We start from the raw sequence: 20,705 nt of genomic DNA on the forward strand, positions 1-20,705 counted from the left end.
CTGAGTGAACTGGAGCAATGTGAAATAAAGTGTCTTGCTGAAGAACGCAACATGCAGCCCGGTCCAGGATTCGAACTCACAACCTCACGATCGTAAGCTCGATACTCTAACCACTGAGCCATGCTCCCTTCACATATATATATATATATATATATATATACATATATATATATATATACATATATACATATATATACATATATATATATATATACATATATACATACATATACATACATATATACATACATATATATACCTACATATATATATATTATACATATATATATATATATATACATAACTTGGAATAACTTAGAAAGGTTTTGGCCAGTATTGGCCCAGGCCATGTCTAACTTAACAGCACCACCTGGTGAAGTCTTTCAATTCAGGATTTGGGCACCAAGGCCCATTCGAGCAGAGAGTTATTGTTTGTGTAGACATATCCGGGTGCGGGTGCTTTGTCCGGGACTGTTTGAAGGAATTTGTCCAATGACTTCTTGAATTTTGTGTGGTCAGTTCTGTTTTGACATGTCCTGATGTAATGTTGAAGAGAGCAGGTCAAATTGAGGTGAAATAATTGTACCGTATTGTTGTTATGAGATGCGATTTAGATGTTTGTTGTGGACGGATGGCATGCAGTCCAAGCCTTGGATGTATTTTGAAGGTGATGCCAACATCATTTGGACAGTGCTGATGGAATATTTTCCACATCATACAGATAATGTAGCATTCACGGCGTCATTGGAGTGAATACAGTTTCAGCTTTTCCACTCAACCCCAGTAGTTGAGGTCTGACATGCCATCTATCTTTTTCGTGATTAACCTTTGGGGAGCTTCAATTCTCATAATATTTTGTTTCGTATAGGGAGACCACAGTGGACAGCAGTATTCAAGGTGGGGCCGGGCAAAAGTGGAGAAGAGAAGGATAACAGTGTGAGAATCTCTCGACTGGAAGGTTCTGAGAATCCAGGAACACATTCTGCGGGCCATGTCAACTTTGCTGCTTATATGTGTAGCCCAGCTTATGTTGTCCACAGTTACTCCCAAGTCTCTGATGTTGTTAGACGCCATGAGAGTTTCACCAGAAGGAAGGGAGTATGTGAGTTTCAGAGCGTCCTCCCTTCCAAAGTGGATCAGTTCGAATTTGTCTTCTTTTAGCAACATGTTGTTCTTTTCCGCCCATTGGACAACAGCCAGTAGGTCTGACTGAAGGCTTATCTGGTCATCCATGCCATTGATGACCTTCTGGAGCTTGGAATCATCAGCGAAGATTCTGATGTTACTGTGTTTGATGATGTCAGTAATGTCATTAATGTAGATGATGAAGAGAAGTGGGCCCAACACAGTGCCTTGTGGGACACCACTGCTGACTTTGGCTGGGCTGGATTTGACTCCTTCAACTACAACATGTTGGGTTCTGTTTGACAGGAAGCACTTGATCCACTGCAGCAGCTTTCCAGTGACACCAATATTGGACAGCTTTCTCAAAAGGATCTTATGATCAACCCTGTCAAAAGTCTTGCTGAAATCAAGATAGATAACATCAGTGTTGGAACCCTCTCCCAAGGCTCTCAAAATGTCATCAAAATGATGCAGTAGCTGCGTCAGGCAATCCCTTCCATTACGGAATCCATGCTGGTTGGAGTTCAGCATATCATGACTCTCGAGGGAGTGAGTCATTCGCGATCTCACCACTCTCTCAAATACCTTAATGATATGAGAGGTGAGTGAGATTGGACGGTAATTCATGGCAAGCGATTTGTTTCCTTTTTTGAAAACTGGGACAACAGACTGGGATAGAAGGTCCTCTGGTATATATCCAGCATCCAGTGAGTTCCGCCACAGATTGGCTAGAGGGGGTGCAAGTTGGTGTTGAGACATCTTAAAGACACAAGCAGGGAACCTATCGGGACCTACTGCTGAATTATGCTTGATTTCCTTTATTGCTGCTAAGACATCAGGGGCACTAAAGGTTATGTCCGATAAAGTGTATTAAAGAGTAACATCACTGATACAGCCCAGATCAGTCATATCAGGATTGCTGAAAACAGAGCAGTATTGTTTCTGCAGCATCTCTCCCATGGTTTTGGCATTGTCTTGAAGAGTACCATTTTCATCAATCAGAGGGCCAACAGCAGAACCAGTGACTCTGTGTTTTTTTGCAAATGAAAAGAACACTTTGGGATTGAGTTTGATCTTCTCAATGGCCCAGGCTTCTTCAGCTCTTCTCTGACTATTGATGATAGACATCATGTTGTTTTGGAGTGCATGTTTTTCAATCTCTAGTGATATGATGGCAGTCAGGTTGGTATGTTGCTGTTGACAGTATTTCAGCTTGATTTTTTTGTTAATTCTTTTAATTTTCCTGATGAGAGTTTTTCTATTTCTAGGGATTCTGCACTTAGATTTGTTTGCAGATCTTAATGGGGGGGTGTTTTGCACATATGTTTGTAATGGTGTCTACAATTGACTGCCAGGACTTTTTGATGTTAGTGGGTGTGTATGTGTGTGTGAAGAACTAATCGACTTGTGCAAGATCATTACTGATAGCTTCCCAGTTTGCATTGTGGAAATCCATAGTGTCAAATAGATGGACATAGTGTCAAATGGATGACATTGGTTTTGCATTTTGGCCGGTGAAATCTCAGATCACAGAGAACCATGTCATGGTCGGAGAGTAGAGTTTTCTCCACTGCAATATTGTTGATAGTGTCAGTGTGATTGCTGAAAATTAAGTCTATGTATACATACATATATATACATACATACACACATATATATATATACACATATATATACATACACATATATATACATACATATATATATATATATATATATATATAATATATATATATATATACACACACACGTATGAATGTCCCGTCTGTTTTTTTTGTATCGTCTTCTAAATGTTTTGCGTTCTTGTCCCAGTTTGTATTTTTTTACATATACATATATATATATATATATATATACACACACACATATACCATGACTTCATTTTTCCTCTCACACCGTCTCCAATGAAGGGATATTATTAATTAATATCCTAGAAACAGCTGTAAGACCTTCTATCTATAAATGCTCTAATATCTATACGGCCTTGGTTTTTTTATCTTATTACGCAAAAAATTCTTACATACATACATGTATATGTGTATATATATATATATATATATATATGTATTTATAAATGAGGGTGAAAAATTGATATTAATTTAAGAATACCATTAATTTAACACCGAGTGGCTTAGCACAAAAAACTAGAGAAATAAATTGTATTTAAGACAAACCTCTGCTGAAGATTTATAGATGTCTATGTAAGTAAAATTGCATTTACATTAGTAATGAAACAATTGTTCAGGGTCAATCTATTTATTCGTTATATTTCACTTTCCTTCCATTAAACGTAATGTTATTTCTAGTTGGAAACATTGTTTCTGTGGCTATACTATCGGAGCCAATTTTAGCACTAGAGCTATCCACATAGTGGTAACTCTCTAATAATTTATGTATATATATATGTATATATATACGAATACATACGTACATATTTATACATATATATAAACATACGTATATATATATATATATATATAAACATACGTATATATATATATATATATATATATATATATATATATTGGGCCATCCGATATATAATGCGGTTTTTTTCAATTGAATGAACTAAAAGTCAGAAGTGGATGAGATAAACTACCTGCATCAACTTGCTACAAAAGTAGTTGGTAATTTTCCCTTGTGCTTATTCTTGGTGTAAGTTTTGAAGTGTGCAGTTCAATTTTAACAATTATTTTTTCAAAGCCATAATGGAAGCGACAAAGGTCAATATTTGGCATATTTTGTGTTATTAGTTCAATAAAGGCAGCAATGCAACAAAGAGTGTGAGGAATATTACTGCAGTATATGGGGATCGGACAATAAGCAAAAGCCAGTGTCAATGGTGGTTTCAAACTACAGGCTAGAAGACAAGCTTCATCTTGGAATATCTAAAGAGCTCAACAAGGATATCCTGCAAACCCTAGTGGAACAAAATCCCATCATAACTGTTGCGGAAGTAGCAGAAAGCTTGGATTTGGTCATTCAACCATTCATCGACACCTGTGTGCCATCGAAAAAAATCAGCAAACTGGGTCAATGAGTTCCTCACAATCTTTCTGAATCTAATTGCATGCAGAGAGTGAATGTGTGCTCTTCTTTGCTGCCATGTCTCATGAATGAACCATTTTTGGACTGAATAGTGACTGGTGATGAGAAATGGGTTCTCTATAAAAATGCCAAAAGACAGTGAGTAGGGAAAGGAGAAACACTGGCACCCCAGGCTAAAGAAGGTCTTCACCCATGGAAGGTGTTGTTATCTGTTTGGTGGGATATGAAAGGTTTAGTCCACTTTGAACTTATAAACCCAAACCAAACAATAACAAAGGAGATCTGCTGTGAGCAGCTTGAGCAGCTTAAGGTAGTGCTAGAAGAAAAACAACCACCTTTGGTTTCAAGATGAAAGGTGTTCTTCCTTCAGGATAATACTTGGCCACATACAGCAAGGATGACATGCCAAAGACTGGAGCAGTTTGAATGGGAAATGATGCCCCACATGCCATATTCACTGGACATTGCCCCATCTGTTGATTATCATTTATTCCGCAGTCTTCAAAATCATTTGGACAGAAAAAAATATGAATTCTGTAGAGAAGGTCAGAACAGGAGTATTTTTCGTCAAGGACAAGTGAATTTTGGGAGAAGGGCTTTGCAAGGCTACCACATAGATGGAAGAATATTGTAGAAAATGAAGGAGAATATATTTTAGATTAAAAAAGAACTTTGTTCATCTTAATTTTTGAAAAATAAAAGTATAAAAAAAACCCACATTATTTATGGGATGACCCATTTGTATTTGTTTTTAATTGTATTGTTTTTACGTCCTGTTTTTGTCACATTTTTTTCCTTGTTTTTACCCCTCTGCAAAGGAATTTTATTTAATTCTTTCGCAGGAAGGATTAGTTCGACGAGACGTGTTCTGTCCTCACCTTCGAAACACGCTGGAGTTGAACTAGGGACAGCTGATGAAGGGGATTTTTCCTTGTGTAGTTGTCTTGTACTCTGTTTTTTCGTTGTTAAAAAAATGGTCCGTTCCATGCTGTTTTTACGTTTTCGTTTCTCGTTGAGTTCTACGTCTATTTGTGGTGTCCTGTACACACGTATATATATTTATATATGCATGTATATATACATGTAGATGTAGGTACGTACATATATGTTTGTATGTATGCATATATTTTATTTATTACACTATTGTATGACTGAGCGCCTTCGCGTCGATTCGATTGGTTTGGTTTGGTTTCGTTTCTTCTTATTCTCGAAGCTGGTTTATATATATATAGGGTGTTTTAGTAATATGGATGAGTAGATGATGCACGTTTCAAAACAAGGAGAACTTTGAATAAGCCAGTAATATAGTACTAAGAGCAGTTTGGAGGTGGAAGTAGTAGATTAGAATAAGTAAAATCAGTCAAAGTACACATATTCTCATTTATCACATATGCTTTATGTTCTACTATCTGATCTCTCTGACTTTCAAACAAATTCTCAGTATTTCTTATCCTCTTTTCCTTTATTTAGATGTCAAAGACAGAATCACTCATGTTCACGTAATTCTCTCATTTCTTCAAGAAAAATAACAATGTCAACAAGCAGAAGAAAATCTTTTGTAACAAACACAGAGAGAAAAAAAAAGTTACTTACATCAGAGTCTGGACCCTGGTCAGCGCCCGGACAGGTAAATGTAACAAATTCATGACACCGTTTATGTACAACAAAACAGCAAACTGAAATGAAGGAAATAATGCAGATATTTAGAATACGAAAAATTAATTTTACAGAGAAATTTCTTCAAAATCATTCAGGGGGAAATAATTTGATAAGAAGCATAGATTTTTTTATGAGTGTGCAGACAAACACAAATACAATGAAGAAAAGAAATGAAGACTGAGAGATCTTGAGTAGAGCCAAAATTAATGAGGTATATTTGAATTTGCAAACAGGTAAAAACAAAACAGCTTTCATTGCATGCAATAAAGTTTATTCTTGTATTTAAAGGTGAAACTTCCTTCTCTTACTACTCAGAGTTTCTTCATTTCTGTTTACTGTCTCCACTATAAAAAAAAAATGAGGAGCTCAGAAACTCAAGCTACAGACAGAAGGAAACTTCATTTTCTAGTATATATATATATATATATATATATATAATGTATACACACACATATACACAAACATATATATATATGTGTGTGAGTGTGTGTGTATTGTTTCTATTGTCAGAATCATTTAGTGTTTCATAATAATAGAACTGTACTACTACTTACAAATATCATCATCACCATCAACATTTTAACATCTATTTTCCTATGCTTACATGGGTAGGATGGAATTTGTTGATGCAAATTTTCTAAGTCCAGATGCTCTTCCTGCCACTAAACCTAACCCTCTTCTAAGCAAGATCATATTTCTCCTTGACTGGATATGTTTTCATGGATGAGTTGAAATGAAGGACACTGCTTGTATAACAAGTAATGTTCATTTACAACTATCACATAGTGTCGATACATGGAAGTACTAACACACACATACATACATACACATATATACATACATATATATGTACTAGCAGTATAGCACGGCTTTGCTTGGGAAGAAGTTAGGATTATTAAGCTAATCAAGTTCTTTACTTCAAACCAAACTAAGTAACATCGATGTCAAATTTGGGCAAAATCCATTGAAATTGGTAAACTTTTGGCTGAAAATGAGTTGCAGACACCTTGATTGGGTAATTCCAAAAGGAATCGGTTTATCGATTTTTTCCACTCATCGATTTTTTATATTTTCACTTTTTGAGAACTTAAAGCATTCAAAGATCCCATGAGTCCTAAGTAATACTGGCATCAAGTTTGAACAAAATACATCAAAATTGTTAAAAGTTATGGTTGAAAATGGGGTGTAGCCAATTTTATTGGGAAATCCTATAAGGAATCAGTTTATCAATTTTTCTTTTATCCTGATTAAATGGAAAACCCCATAAGGAATCAGTTTATTGATTTTTCACCCCAAATAGGACTTAACTGAACACAACATTGCTGATTCAAAAACATCTATATTTAAACTTTAAAGTTGGTTTTCACACCCAACCCAGTTTTGCAGAAACAGTGTCGTGATGGGAGCGTATGAGTTGGGAGTTTGATCGGCAGAGGTGATCAGGTTGCACATGCCAGCCCTTTGAAAACACTACCCCATCATCTAACCCCACCTTTTCCCATGTGTTGGGAACCCTTCCAGCAAGGAAAATAGAATGCCCAAAAGGGCTCCCGATTCTCTGTGTCAGAAGGGGTTATGTTCAGATTACAACGAAGTCTTAGTATATATATTATATATATATATATATATAATATATATATATATAATACATATATATATATAATACATATATATATATATACATATATATGTATATATACATATATATATATATATACATATATATATATATATACATATATATATATATATATATATATATATATATTATAATGTATACACACACATATACACAAACATATATATATGTGTGTGAGTGTGTGTGTATTGTTTCTATTGTCAGAATCATTTAGTGTTTCATAATAATAGAACTGTACTACTACTTACAAATATCATCATCACCATCAACATTTTAACATCTATTTTCCTATGCTTACATGGGTAGGATGGAATTTGTTGATGCAAATTTTCTAAGTCCAGATGCTCTTCCTGCCACTAAACCTAACCCTCTTCTAAGCAAGATCATATTTCTCCTTGACTGGATATGTTTTCATGGATGAGTTGAAATGAAGGACACTGCTTGTATAACAAGTAATGTTCATTTACAACTATCACATAGTGTCGATACATGGAGGTACTAACACACACATACATACATACACATATATACATACATATATATGTACTAGCAGTATAGCACGGCTTTGCTTGGGAAGAAGTTAGGATTATTAAGCTAATCAAGTTCTTTACTTCAAACCAAACTAAGTAACATCGATGTCAAATTTGGGCAAAATCCATTGAAATTGGTAAACTTTTGGCTGAAAATGAGTTGCAAACACCTTGATTGGGTAATTCCAAAAGGAATCAGTTTATCGATTTTTTCCACTCATCGATTTTTTATATTTTCACTTTTTGAGAACTTAAAGCATTCAAAGATCCCATGAGTCCTAAGTAATACTGGCATCAAGTTTGAACAAAATACATCAAAATTGTTAAAAGTTATGGTTGAAAATGGAGTGTAGCCAATTTTATTGGGAAATCCTATAAGGAATCAGTTTATCAATTTTTCTTTTATCCTGATTAAATGGAAAACCCCATAAGGAATCAGTTTATTGATTTTTCACCCCAAATAGGACTTAACTGAACACAACATTGCTGATTCAAAAACATCTATATTTAAACTTTAAAGTTGGTTTTCACACCCAACCCAGTTTTGCAGAAACAGTGTCGTGATGGGAGCGTATGAGTTGGGAGTTTGATCGGCAGAGGTGATCAGGTTGCACATGCCAGCCCTTTGAAAACACTACCCCATCATCTAACCCCACCTTTTCCCATGTGTTGGGAACCCTTCCAGCAAGGAAAATAGAATGCCCAAAAGGGCTCCCGATTCTCTGTGTCAGAAGGGGTTATGTTCAGATTACAACGAAGTCTTAAGTATATATATATATATATATAATATATACATATATATATACATCATCATCATCATAATTTAGCGTCCATATACACATATATACACACACACACACACACACATATATATATATATATATATATAATATATATATATATATATGGGCAACACACACTCACAGACATACATACACACACGTACATGCATACACCTATTGCATACATGTTCGTGTGTGTGTGTTGCCCGTATATCAGCAAAACACTTTTTTCCTCAATGGAAAAAAAACAACAAAAGTCTTAACAAAGACTTAACTTCTGTTTGTAAACAATGGTGATTTCTCTGACTTGAAAATTGTTAAAAGTTTTGGTTGAAAATTTATTTTTACTGCTATTCGCTGGTGCCTCTGGGGAAAATAAGTTGACGAAAATACAGCTAGGGTCATGACGAATGTCCTAAAATTGGAGCAACATGCGTGCTAATTTGTGGAAGTGCATAAATTACATTCACGTACACACACACACACACATCCTGCCTTTTATATATATACAGATATTAGCTTCTTTCAGTTTCTGTCTACCAAATCTACTCACAAGGCTTTGCTCAGCCTGAGGCCATAACAGAATCACATGTATAGGCACTTGTCTAAGGCACCACATAGTGAAGCCTTGGAACCCAAAACCATATGGTTGGGAAGCAAACTTCTCAAAAACACAACTACACCAGCACATGTATGTATATATAAGTGTGTGTGAGCATTTTTTCTTTTGAGTTTTATTTACTTGAGAGTCCAAGCCATTCACTGACAAAATGACAAGACTTCTTGAGTGAAGAGAGTTCCTGGTGTTTGTAAATATGGGGTTGAGTGGGTGTGCAGGTTGAGCTATTGATGGGCATACTCAAGTGTATGCATCTATTCACCTAAAGAATCTCACATGAAGAATCTTCAGAATGTCTTGCACTATTTGGAGAATCCACAGTCATTTTTGCTCTTTCTTTGAAAAACAGTATTTCTTTTTTCTATTTGTACATTTGTAGGTACGTAGCTTATTTATCTGTGTGTGTGTGTGTGTGTGTGTGTGTGGTGTGTGTGTATGAATGTAGGTATGTAAATATGTAGATAGGTATAATTTATATGGCTTTAGAAGAATATACATACACCGAGGAGCAAAGCCAATTTTGTAAGAGAACATAGAATTAACCACAAGCATCACCATCATCATTATTACTACTATTATTAACATTGAGCTTCCTTACGGAGAGATAATCAACATGGCATATCTCTGAGCTACTGAATTCTGCAGTATCTGATCCATTGTGAAATTTTATCACCTCTCATCTTTCTACGACTTGCCATTGACGTATTGCAGGTAGCTTCCATTATCAGCTTATTTTGTACATATGTGACAGACAGAAGACTAATTAATTCCTGGCTGGATTTGAACTCAGAAACATGTAAGGCACCAAACGAAATTCTATGAAACATATTTTGTTAGCTAGTGAAGTTGAATTCGACTTCTCTTATGGAATGGAAAAAGCTAGTGTAGTGCACAGCATCAGACCAAAATGTCCTGATTGTTTCAATAGACCCTCTCATTTGATCTGGAGTCAAGTTCTAATTCCAAACTGCACGTGATAGTTACTGGGAAAAATAACTTATTACATGATAAACTAAACACATGCAAATAATCCATTTCAGATGAATACTTCCGCCATACAAATAAGTTCAGATACCTCTAACTCATGGAGTAAGATTTTAAGAATTCTAGCTGATATATCAATCAACAAACGTTTGAGCTGAGTATCAACTTAGCTCAGTTATGCAGATGTTATGAGAGCTACCATCACTTTTTCTTTACTTACCAATTCAAAAAAGTCTTTTCCCTATTTTGCCCTTTTGAACATAACACTGGCTACAACAAGGTTACACCTCTTGGTCAAAGACCCAGAACCCACCCACCATTACTTCTTGTGAATTTCTATAGAACTGTTTTAATAACTGTCAACAATAGAGAATGCAGAGGGAGAAGAGAGTGAGAGATAAAGGGAAAGAGAGATGACAATATCTGCTGGTTTAGCAGAAGATTTAATGGAGATGGACACAAACTTAATATGAATGGTAGGAGGCAGAATATCAGTTATTGCTATTGGATCCAATCAGTGTAATGTTAGAGACATTAAGGAGGATGAATAGACAATGTAATGAAAGAAGAGAAAAGAGGTGATAGGAAAGACTGGTCAATTAAATGTGAAAGGCTATCAGCAGACAAATATTCCTTCATCTGACATGTTCTTTAATCCCAGAATATAAGGTTATCATCATCATTATACCAGTTATAAAAGCAATATTTCCTAGTAAGGAATATGACAGAATAGTAATAAATTCAACTGAAATCAATTCATAATTCAGACTCAGGTCCTTCTTCAAGCTATTGCACTTCACTTTCATCAATGATTGCTACATGTTCCAATTTTATTAACCTTATAAATTCATTCAAATGCTCAGTGGTCCCCTAGAAATAATTGATAGCCTCTGTTAGAGAGGTGACCTAATGCACAGCTGCATAGGGTGTATTCTGAGAGCATAATAATCAGAATAAAAACAGGATGAAAAATATTCATAGACAAAGTACTTCTGCTGACAACAAAGGGATTTTCTCTTTCAGTGAAGGGCAGCTTGTATGATGCATTTGCTAAGTAGGATGCATGTATAAAAAGTATAATGTTGCTGGCAGTGAAATATGGGCACTGGATGCAGAAGCTGGAGGCTGGAAAGAAATGAGGTAAATATGCTCTGTTGGATGTATAATATATCAATGGAACACAAATGGATTCAGAATAAAAGCTGGGTATAAAAGGAATCAGATATAATGTATAAAAGAGAAGACTCGGTGAACAGGGACATGTGATGTGCAGTGAGAGAGGTTAAGAAGTAGCAAGTCATCTATGAGCATGGATTCAGCAAAATAGGAAAAGTTAGGAAGACTTAGTTAAAACTTGTGAAAGAAATAACAAATGATCACAACTAGTGATGAAACACTATACTGGAGAAAACTTGTTCCACTATGGACATGGCATTAATCGGAAGCCTCCTGCATATTTGATACACCAATGTTCAATAATGTGTTTGTACTTAAGATGTCAGTAACTGTTCTTAATTGGTTCTGTAGACTTTACATTTCAAAACAGCATTGTTCAATAAAGTGATTTCCATAACTTTAAAAAAAAAAAAAAGAAGAAAAGGAGTCATTTGAGTCCTTTTTCGATCAACCTCTCCTACAGATGCTTTCTGTTGCTAATTCACAGTACTTTGTTTTCGTGACTTGTCATCCTAAATTACTAAAGCAGTTCAGTCTCTTAAATTATGCATTACCTATTGACACCTAGTCATGTGTCTAATTGATTCCCAAAACTTAGCATTTTGCATTCACCAAATCATGCTTTGCTTTAGGCTCACATTTCTTATACACGTTTCATATAGTCTGTTGTATGTTCAGAGAGTTTCCATTTCCATCTGGAGAGAAGTTCATAAAGCCTCTAAATACAGCAACAATGTCACTTTATCTACAGCCCTGATTATGTCAAAGCAACAAATCAGCACCTCCCAGTCAGCCTTAGCTTATTTGCATTCATGTTACAAGTTATTCTGATGCAATCGGTAGAATTATATACAGAGTAGGGTAACACATACATAAAAAGAGAAAAAAAACTTTGATTAAACCAAGATCCAAGCAACTACTATCTAAGTCTAAATCAATACAAAGAAAAAAACAAGCAACGAAGATAACTTCCCATAAGATCTGTTGAGAAAACTTTTTTGACAGAACTGACAATGGCAGACCAAAAGAGTTCTGGTCCTTAAAGTCAAATGATGAAAGTAACACACATATTTCAGTTTTATTAAACTTTCTAGGCATAGGAGTGGCTGTGTGGTAGGTAGCTTGCTTACCAACCACATGGTTCTGGGTTCAGTCCCACTGCATGGCACCTTGGGCAAGTGTCTTCTACTATAACCTCCGCCCGACCAAAGTCTTGTGAGTGGATTTGGTAGATGGAAACTGAAAGAAGACTGTCAAATATATGTATATATGTGTGTATATATATGCGCATATGTGTGTATATGTTTGTCCCCACAACATCACTTGACAACCAATGCTGGTGTGTTTACGTCCCCGCAACTTAGTGGTTCGACAAAAGAGACCGATAGAATAAGTACTAGGTTACCAAAGAATGAGTCCTCGGGTCGATTTGCTCGACTAAAGGCTGTGCTCCAGCATGTCCACAGTCAAATGACTGAAACAAGTAAAAGAGTAAAAGAGTTTCTTAGTGAAGAATATTCTACTCACCCGACAAAACTAAGAATGACATACATACAAACAAACAAACAATCAAACAAAGAGAGAGAAGGGCAGGCTGTAGTGACTATCAACAATATAGCCAAGGGTCTCATTTTGCATAATCAGTGGCTCTACATTTCATCTAATTCTTTACAGATATTGCTCAATTATAGTCTTGTCAACTGAATAGAACCCTTCAAAGATGGTTTTATGATGCACTTAAGCTCTTGATGTATTCAAACCCTTTATCTTCACCATGGCTGGGCAAGGTCAAACTTGCTTTGCTTCTTTTTAATGAAACATTATATATCAAGAATAAAAATTAAAAACAACTATCAACTCTTCAATATTGCACATTATGAAATTATGAAAAAAAGACTAATTGAAAATTGACAAAATAAAAACATAGATAAACATAAATGACAATTTTGTCTAATATAAGATGTGAAGGATAGCTATTTCTTTGACGATGTGTAATTTTCAAAGATCCTTAAATACTACAGATTGTGCACCAAATCCATTGCATCAGGTTGCAATTCATGATACAAATATCTCCTAACATGGTAAAATTATTAAGAATTAAAAATATAATGTAAAACAGAAAATGCAAAAGCAGACCTAAGTAAAAACTAATGAAAATGGTACTGGTTTCATTATTTTTGCCTTATTAAAGTAAATAAAATATGCATAACATTATGCTTATTAGCTGTAAGGCATCAAACTGGCAGAATTGTTAGCATACTAGGCAAATGCTGAGCGGTATTTCACTGTCGCTATGCTCTGAGTTCAAATTCTGCTGAGGTCAATTTTGCCCTTTGTCCTTTCAGGGTCAACAAGTACCAGTGAAACACTGCGGTCCAACTAATTGACTAGTCCCCTCCATCAAAACTTCAGGCCTTTGCCTTCGGTAGAAAGGATTAAGTTTATTAGCTGTATAAGTGTTCACTTTCTTACAAGTCTTAAAATGTAAAGGCAACAAGAAAATAAATGTATATGTAATAAATGAAAATAAATATTTTTCATGGGGACCTCTTTTCTTTAACCAGAACTTATTTCATTGAACTTTTAACAGAAAAAACAGTTTTAGAAAATTGTCAATCAATTTGATTTTCATCCAAAGTCACTTAGTAGCTACATGGATGAAAGAATTTGACAGGGGTGACTATGCCATGAATCTCACCTGCCAAAGTTGGGGACTTGGTGTATGATGCAATTCTTCTGGAGAGAAAGAAAGAGGAGAGAGTGAATGAATGTGAGAGTGTGTGAGAATGAATGAGAGAGAGAGAGAGAGAGTTTAACAAATAAAGATTTTGTTTTTGGCAAACAATGTTTTATGTATTAAATAGAATCTAACCTTTTTAATGTAAATCATGTATATACAAAAGATTTTCACACACTTCCACGCACACATGCACACACACACACACCACACATACACACTATTGTATGAAAGTAGTCTAGAAATATTTGAACATAATAAAAGTTTGAGTACTTCCAAACAATAAATAAGAAAAGTAGGGATGAAATACCCTGACAGATTCAAGCAACTCCAGATTAAGGTAAATCTATGTCACCATTTTGTCTTATTCTTTGAGTTACCCTCAAGGCATTGTGACTAAACCTCATCCACTAATTGTACAAACATATAAATACAGACCTTTATAGCCATATTTTTATTAATCCTGTTTCTGCTTCCTGTTAGTACAGTCTCCCATTTACTAGCATCATTTTCTATTTTTTTTATCATTAAGGGATGCTATAGGAATTTAAAATTCTAAGCATATCTTTTATCTGTTTCAGTCATTAGACTGTGGCCATGATGGGGCAGTGCTTTGAAGAAGTTTAATCAAATAAATCATCCCTAGTACTTATTTTTTTTAAACCTCATACTTATTCTATAAGTCTTTTTTGCCAAATCACTAAGTTATGGGGATATTAACACACCAACACCAATTGTCAAATAGTGGTGCGGACCATCCGCAGACACAAAGACACCACTCACACATACACACATGTATGTGTGTGTGTGTGTGTGTGTGTATATATATATATATATATATAGCGCAGGAGTGGCTGTGTGGTAAGTAGCTTGCTAACCAACTACATGGTTCTGGGTTCAGTCCCACTGCGTGGCATCTTGGGCAAATGTCTTCTGCTATAGCCCCGGGCCGACCAATGCCTTGTGAGTGGATTTGGTAGACGGAAACTGAAAGAAGCCTGTCGTATATATATATATATGTATGTGTGTGTTTGTGTGTCTGTGTTTGTCCCCTTAGCATTGCTTGACAACCGATGTTGGTGTGTTTACGTCCCCGTCATTTAGCGGTTCGGCAAAAGAGACCGATAGAATAAGTACTGGGATTATAAAGAATAAGTCCCGGGATCGATTTGCTCGACTAAAGGCGGTGCTCCAGCATGGCCGCAGTCAAATGACTGAAACAAGTAAAAGAGTAAAAGAGTATACATACACACACATACATACAGTGGGCTTCTTTCAGTTTCCGTCAAACAAATCCACTCATAAAGCTTTGGTTGGCATGAGACTATAGTGGAAGGCATGTACCCAACAGTGAGACTGAGCCTGGAACCATGTGATTAGGAAACAAACTTCTTACCACCCAGTCACACCTATATTTATCTTTGTTAGTTTAAGTAACCTTTGTGTTTGTAAATGGTTTTCATGAAAAGCTTTGTATTGTTTCCTTTTTCTTAACCTTTGTATTGTTTCCTTTTTTTCACACCTCAATGGTTAATTGTTCTCTTTACATTTATTGGCTTCAATTTTATTAGTGTAAGGCTTTTTCACATTTATTTATTTATTTATTTTGCTTTTTATTGTTCTGGAGAAAGTCTTGCAATCCCCTATGGCTATTTTTGAAGAGGAAGCATCCAAAAATTCTGATGAAAAATCACCATCTGATAATTTTCTCTGTACTAATCCAAAAATGAACATTAAAAATGTTCTTTTGTACAATAACAAGTATTTATCCATGGGCGTACATGAACTAGCGATCCATGTCATACTATTCTATAGGACCTTACTTATGGCAAACATTGTTCAAATGCAGTAGTGGCTCTAGCAAAATTGAAAAGATACTTGATGATAAATCACAATTGTATAAAAAGTAAAAATGCTGATTAAACAAAATATAGCTTTTATAGCCAGTATCAGTGAAAAGCCTCAAGAAGCATGCTATTTGGTTGCACAAATTATTGCCCAGAAAAGAAAGTGTCACACAGGTGATGAGTGCCTGATAATGCCAGCATGTAGAATTATCTTAGAGAAATGTTGAGACAAACTGCAGTGGAAGAAACTGAAAATGTTCTACTTTCAGTTGATTCATTGATGACAAGTCACATGATGCTGAAGTGGAATTGTATGATAAACTGAAAATAGAAGTTTTTCTATCCAGGTTGATGAGTCAACAGATCTTACCAATAAATGTTACATTGTAGCTTTTGTAAGATTTGTCAATAAGGATGAATTCAAGAAAACTTTTTTCTGTGAAAACACGAGATCTCTCCTACAAGAACTGTGTTTGGCACCTGTACTGAGACTGCCCCCATCGATAGTTGTCTCCATAAGAGACTTCTCTAGTAAAACAAGATAAAATAAATAGCATCTTAACATATTTCTTTCTTCACAAAGCAGTGCTGATTTTAAAATTTCTCAGAAGTGAATAAAAAACATTTTTAATAATGCTACTAAAATGGTCAACAACATAAAACAAACCTACTTCACTCCAGAATATTTAAAAAGTAGTGTGAAAACTTGGACAAAGAGCACATAAAATCTCTTGCTACCACCAGAAATTTGGTGGCTGAAGAGAGGAAAAATTCTAAATAAGATGATTGAACTGAAAGAAGAATTGCTGGAGATACTTTCAAGAAAACAGTAAACCAGCATTTGCTAAGTGCTTTGAAGATGGAAAATGGTTGTAAGTGTTAATTTACTAAGCAAACAGTTTTCATTGCATGAATCAGTTGTACAAATAAATGACAAGATCCAGGACAAAATATACAAACTTCAAAGTAAAAGATTTTTGGATTTAAAAGACTGAATCTTTATTAAAATCCTGTTGCAAAAAGAAATCTTGAAATGCTTCAATTATAAAACAATTATCAGTAAATTTCGAGTCATATTGAAACTCATCTGGAAAAATTTAATCAAAATAGAACTTTATTTTCTCTGCCTTTTAACAGAGGTATATGATTGAGAAAGAGAGGGATCCACACTCTGAATCTTCTGCTCATCCTGAGATGTAAGAGAAGAAGAAGAAGAAGCAGAGGATGACATGCGGCATGGTCAAACAAAAATTGAGATTTGTTGTGAAGGAGGAGCATCCTGCCTTTCATTGGAAAGCTATAAATATACTGCAACAGTTTGAAAATTCTTACAAGTAGGAAGGAGCTTTTTCATATTTAACAAATATCTAGAGCAAAGATAGAAACTATCTCCTTCCAGAAGAAGACAAAATCCAAGTGTAATTATCTAAAGTATGGCCTTGAATTAAGTATCTGAGTACTAAAAGACAAAAACAGGTTTCTTATTAGAAGTAAATTTTATCTAAATTCAAAAATAGCATTATCTTTACTCATATCACAAATTGCCTAGGTATATTTTATGCCTTTTTAACATTGTCAATAAAATATTAAACCAAGGTGATAATTATTTGTTTTTATTTCATCTATTTGTGCTGTATAGGATATTGAGAACATGCAGTGTAGCAGAATGGTTAAAAAGTATGCTTTTACAACCACAAGGCTTTCAGTTTGATTCCACTGTGTGACACCTTGGCCAAAATCCATCCTGTAAACCAATTGGTGACATCGCTGCTGCTGCTGGTGCCATGTAGAAAGAACCCCGTATGCTCTACAGAGCATAACTTGTAGATGGAATCTGTATAGAAGCCTACTGGGGAGATTGTACATGTAATTGAAGAAGTAAAGCTCAGTTACACTGCATCATGTTGATTCTGTTTGAGAATAATATCAGGAGTACTAATCCAGGACCAAATAACTCAGATACTTTAACAACTGATATTCTCATATTCAAATGATGGCAGTCCCCCCCCCCCCCAAGAGGTTGGCTGTTTATGTTCTGTGAATCAAGATATCCCTGGTTCTTTTTTTTCTTGTGTGAAAGGAAGCCTTCTTGTGAATTCTTTTGAAAAATGTTCAAAATTTATCTAAAGAAGCTGAGCTTCACAGAGGAGATGACAAAGGACTCAGACAATTGGCAATTTGTTGTGCTTGAGAAGCTATAAAGACTTGTCCTCTATGTTCATGGCCCACAACACCCTGCACATGATCCATGTCTGACAAACCTGTCTCCCACATCCCATATTCTCAACACCTCCATCTGTTGTACTCCCTTTTCCCTCATCTCCCAATCTCCTTTGTTAAATCTCTTCCCCACAGCATATTCTCCTAACAATCGCTCCCATCCACTTCCCACTCTGCTTTTGCAAACTTGCAAACTTACCCTTCCACTCACACTATCCAATCCTTGCCCCCCCCCACTTCACTGTAATTTAATACACACCTCCTTCCTCCATCACATATTTACTATCTTTCCTTTTCCTTCTTTCCCTCACTTTCCAACTGAGGAAGCCATGTATCACCTTTACTTCAAAATACCTGTTGCTGTCCCTCTGCTCATATTCTAACCTCACTAATGGCACAAAGCCACCTTCCTCAATACTACTCCCTGCCTCAGTTGAGGGGTCTTGTCTTGTACATAATTTGGTGACCTCACTGCCGCTATTGTCATTTAAAAAGTACCCAGTGCATTCTGCTATAAAGCGGTTAGCATTAAGAAGGGCATCTAGTCATAGAAACCATGCCAAAGCAGGTAGTAGAGCTTGGCACAGTCTCCTGATTTGCCTGCTCCTGTCAAACCATCCAACCCATGCCAGCATAGAAAACAAATGTCAAATGATGATGATGAAACAGTTTGGTTTCTGTTACTTTTTGGATCCCCAATATATTCAAGAAAAATTTAGGTTATTATTTTTTAAGTTATAAATATTAATTTTTTTGCTTAAACCAGTTTATACATTAAAATATATAACATATGTCTTATGAAATTTTTAAATATATTATGTCTGTTTTAGTAAATTTAATTTTATAAAAGAAAAAGAAAAAAATGAATAATGATGTATAATAATGTTTTTGTAAGAGTTTCTTGAGGCAAGGAATTTATTTCAAGAGTTCTTCAAGAGTTCTTCAAGGTTCTAAACCAATGAGCTAAAGTAACTCAATAACTAGTAATATGCATGTGTGCATGTATACATATGTACATATTACATGCATATATATATATCTCTTATTATAAAAGGCAGATTTTATCTGCCTCCCTTTGGGAGTTATACAAATCTACAATATAGGATTTCTTCAATTACAATTTACCTAGCATTTTTAAGAGTAGAATGCATCGCGTCATGCCAGGTCCAGTTTTTAAAATTTAAACTCCAATTAAGCAAAATTTACAGAAAACTCACATTCTGGTGTGTGTGTCAAATGCTTTTCTTAGTCTGGTTTACACCACACGCAAACGCACACACACAGTGGGCAACGAATAAAATGAAAGTAATTCACTTACTGTAGTGAGTGATTCTTCCACTCTGCCTCCCACTTCCTCTTTCCACACATAGACACGCAAATATATAAATAAAATTGTAAGCTAACGTGCGTGTGTGTGAGTGTGTGTGTGTGCGTGTGTGTGTGTGTGTGAGGGTGTGTGTGTGTGTGTGTGGTGTGTGTGTGTGTGCGTGTGCGTGAGTGTGTGACAGGAAAGTTTTTTACTACGAATATAACACCTATATCCAAGTAGCAGAAAGATAAGACAGTAAGGTGTGATTTGAGGGAGATTTGGCTGCTATTTCTACCATGTCTAGCTGCCATGTAGGGGTCTCCCTCATAGGCTCATACATACATATATACATAGATAAGACAGTAAGGTGTGATTTGGGGGAAATTTGGCTGCTATTTCTACCAGGTCTAGCTACCATGTAGAGGTCCCCCTCATTGGCTCATATATATATACACTAGCAGTATCGCCCGGCGTTGCTTGGGTTTGTAAGGGAAATAATTATATAAGCATTTTTAGAGATGTAAAGTATAATAGCCATCTCAATATGGCTAACCACAAAGGGGGAGGGATGTTACTGTAGCTTTTTACGTTCTGAGATTTAATAATAAATTTTAGAGAGTTACTTCCCTTATATATGTCAAAAATGGATTAAAAATGGGAAAAATTGATGGTAAATTTTTTTTTAAATCGAAGACTCATCGTAGACGCGCGCTAATACCCAGACGGTCTCGATATGAATCACGACTATAAGATACCCGGTTTTGGTTAAACTGCACCGCAAAATGTGGGAGTAGTTAGGAATCTAAATCGTAGTAGACAGACACACAACCTCACTTTTATATAAAGATTCCTCTATTTACATAATATTGAGGTCTCTTTCTTTCTTTTGTTATCTTACTGTTTTTACCAATATACATATATATATATATATAAATATATATATAGTTACAGAGATGTACTTGCATAGCAAGTGACTTGATCTGAGATCGTGTGCTGGAACGAAAACAGTTGCAGCGTTGAAGGTGTTTAT

At 35.4% G+C, this 20,705-nt stretch overlaps 1 protein-coding gene across 4 annotated transcripts in view; it reads right to left on the minus strand.

The window, feature by feature from the left end:
• The window catches only part of LOC115209909 (calcium-dependent protein kinase C), a 385,995-nt gene that overhangs the window by 273,063 nt on the left and 92,227 nt on the right, over positions 1 to 20,705 (minus strand). For all 4 annotated transcript variants that reach the window (XM_029778506.2, XM_029778507.2, XM_029778504.2 and 1 more), the window contains exon 3: positions 5,767 to 5,849. In XM_029778506.2, the coding sequence (XP_029634366.1) occupies positions 5,767 to 5,849 (83 nt within the window). The remainder of the gene's footprint in view (positions 1 to 5,766; positions 5,850 to 20,705) is intronic.

Source organism: Octopus sinensis, linkage group LG3 (assembly GCF_006345805.1).
Source record: "Octopus sinensis linkage group LG3, ASM634580v1, whole genome shotgun sequence".
Classification (NCBI taxonomy): domain Eukaryota; kingdom Metazoa; phylum Mollusca; class Cephalopoda; order Octopoda; family Octopodidae; genus Octopus; species Octopus sinensis.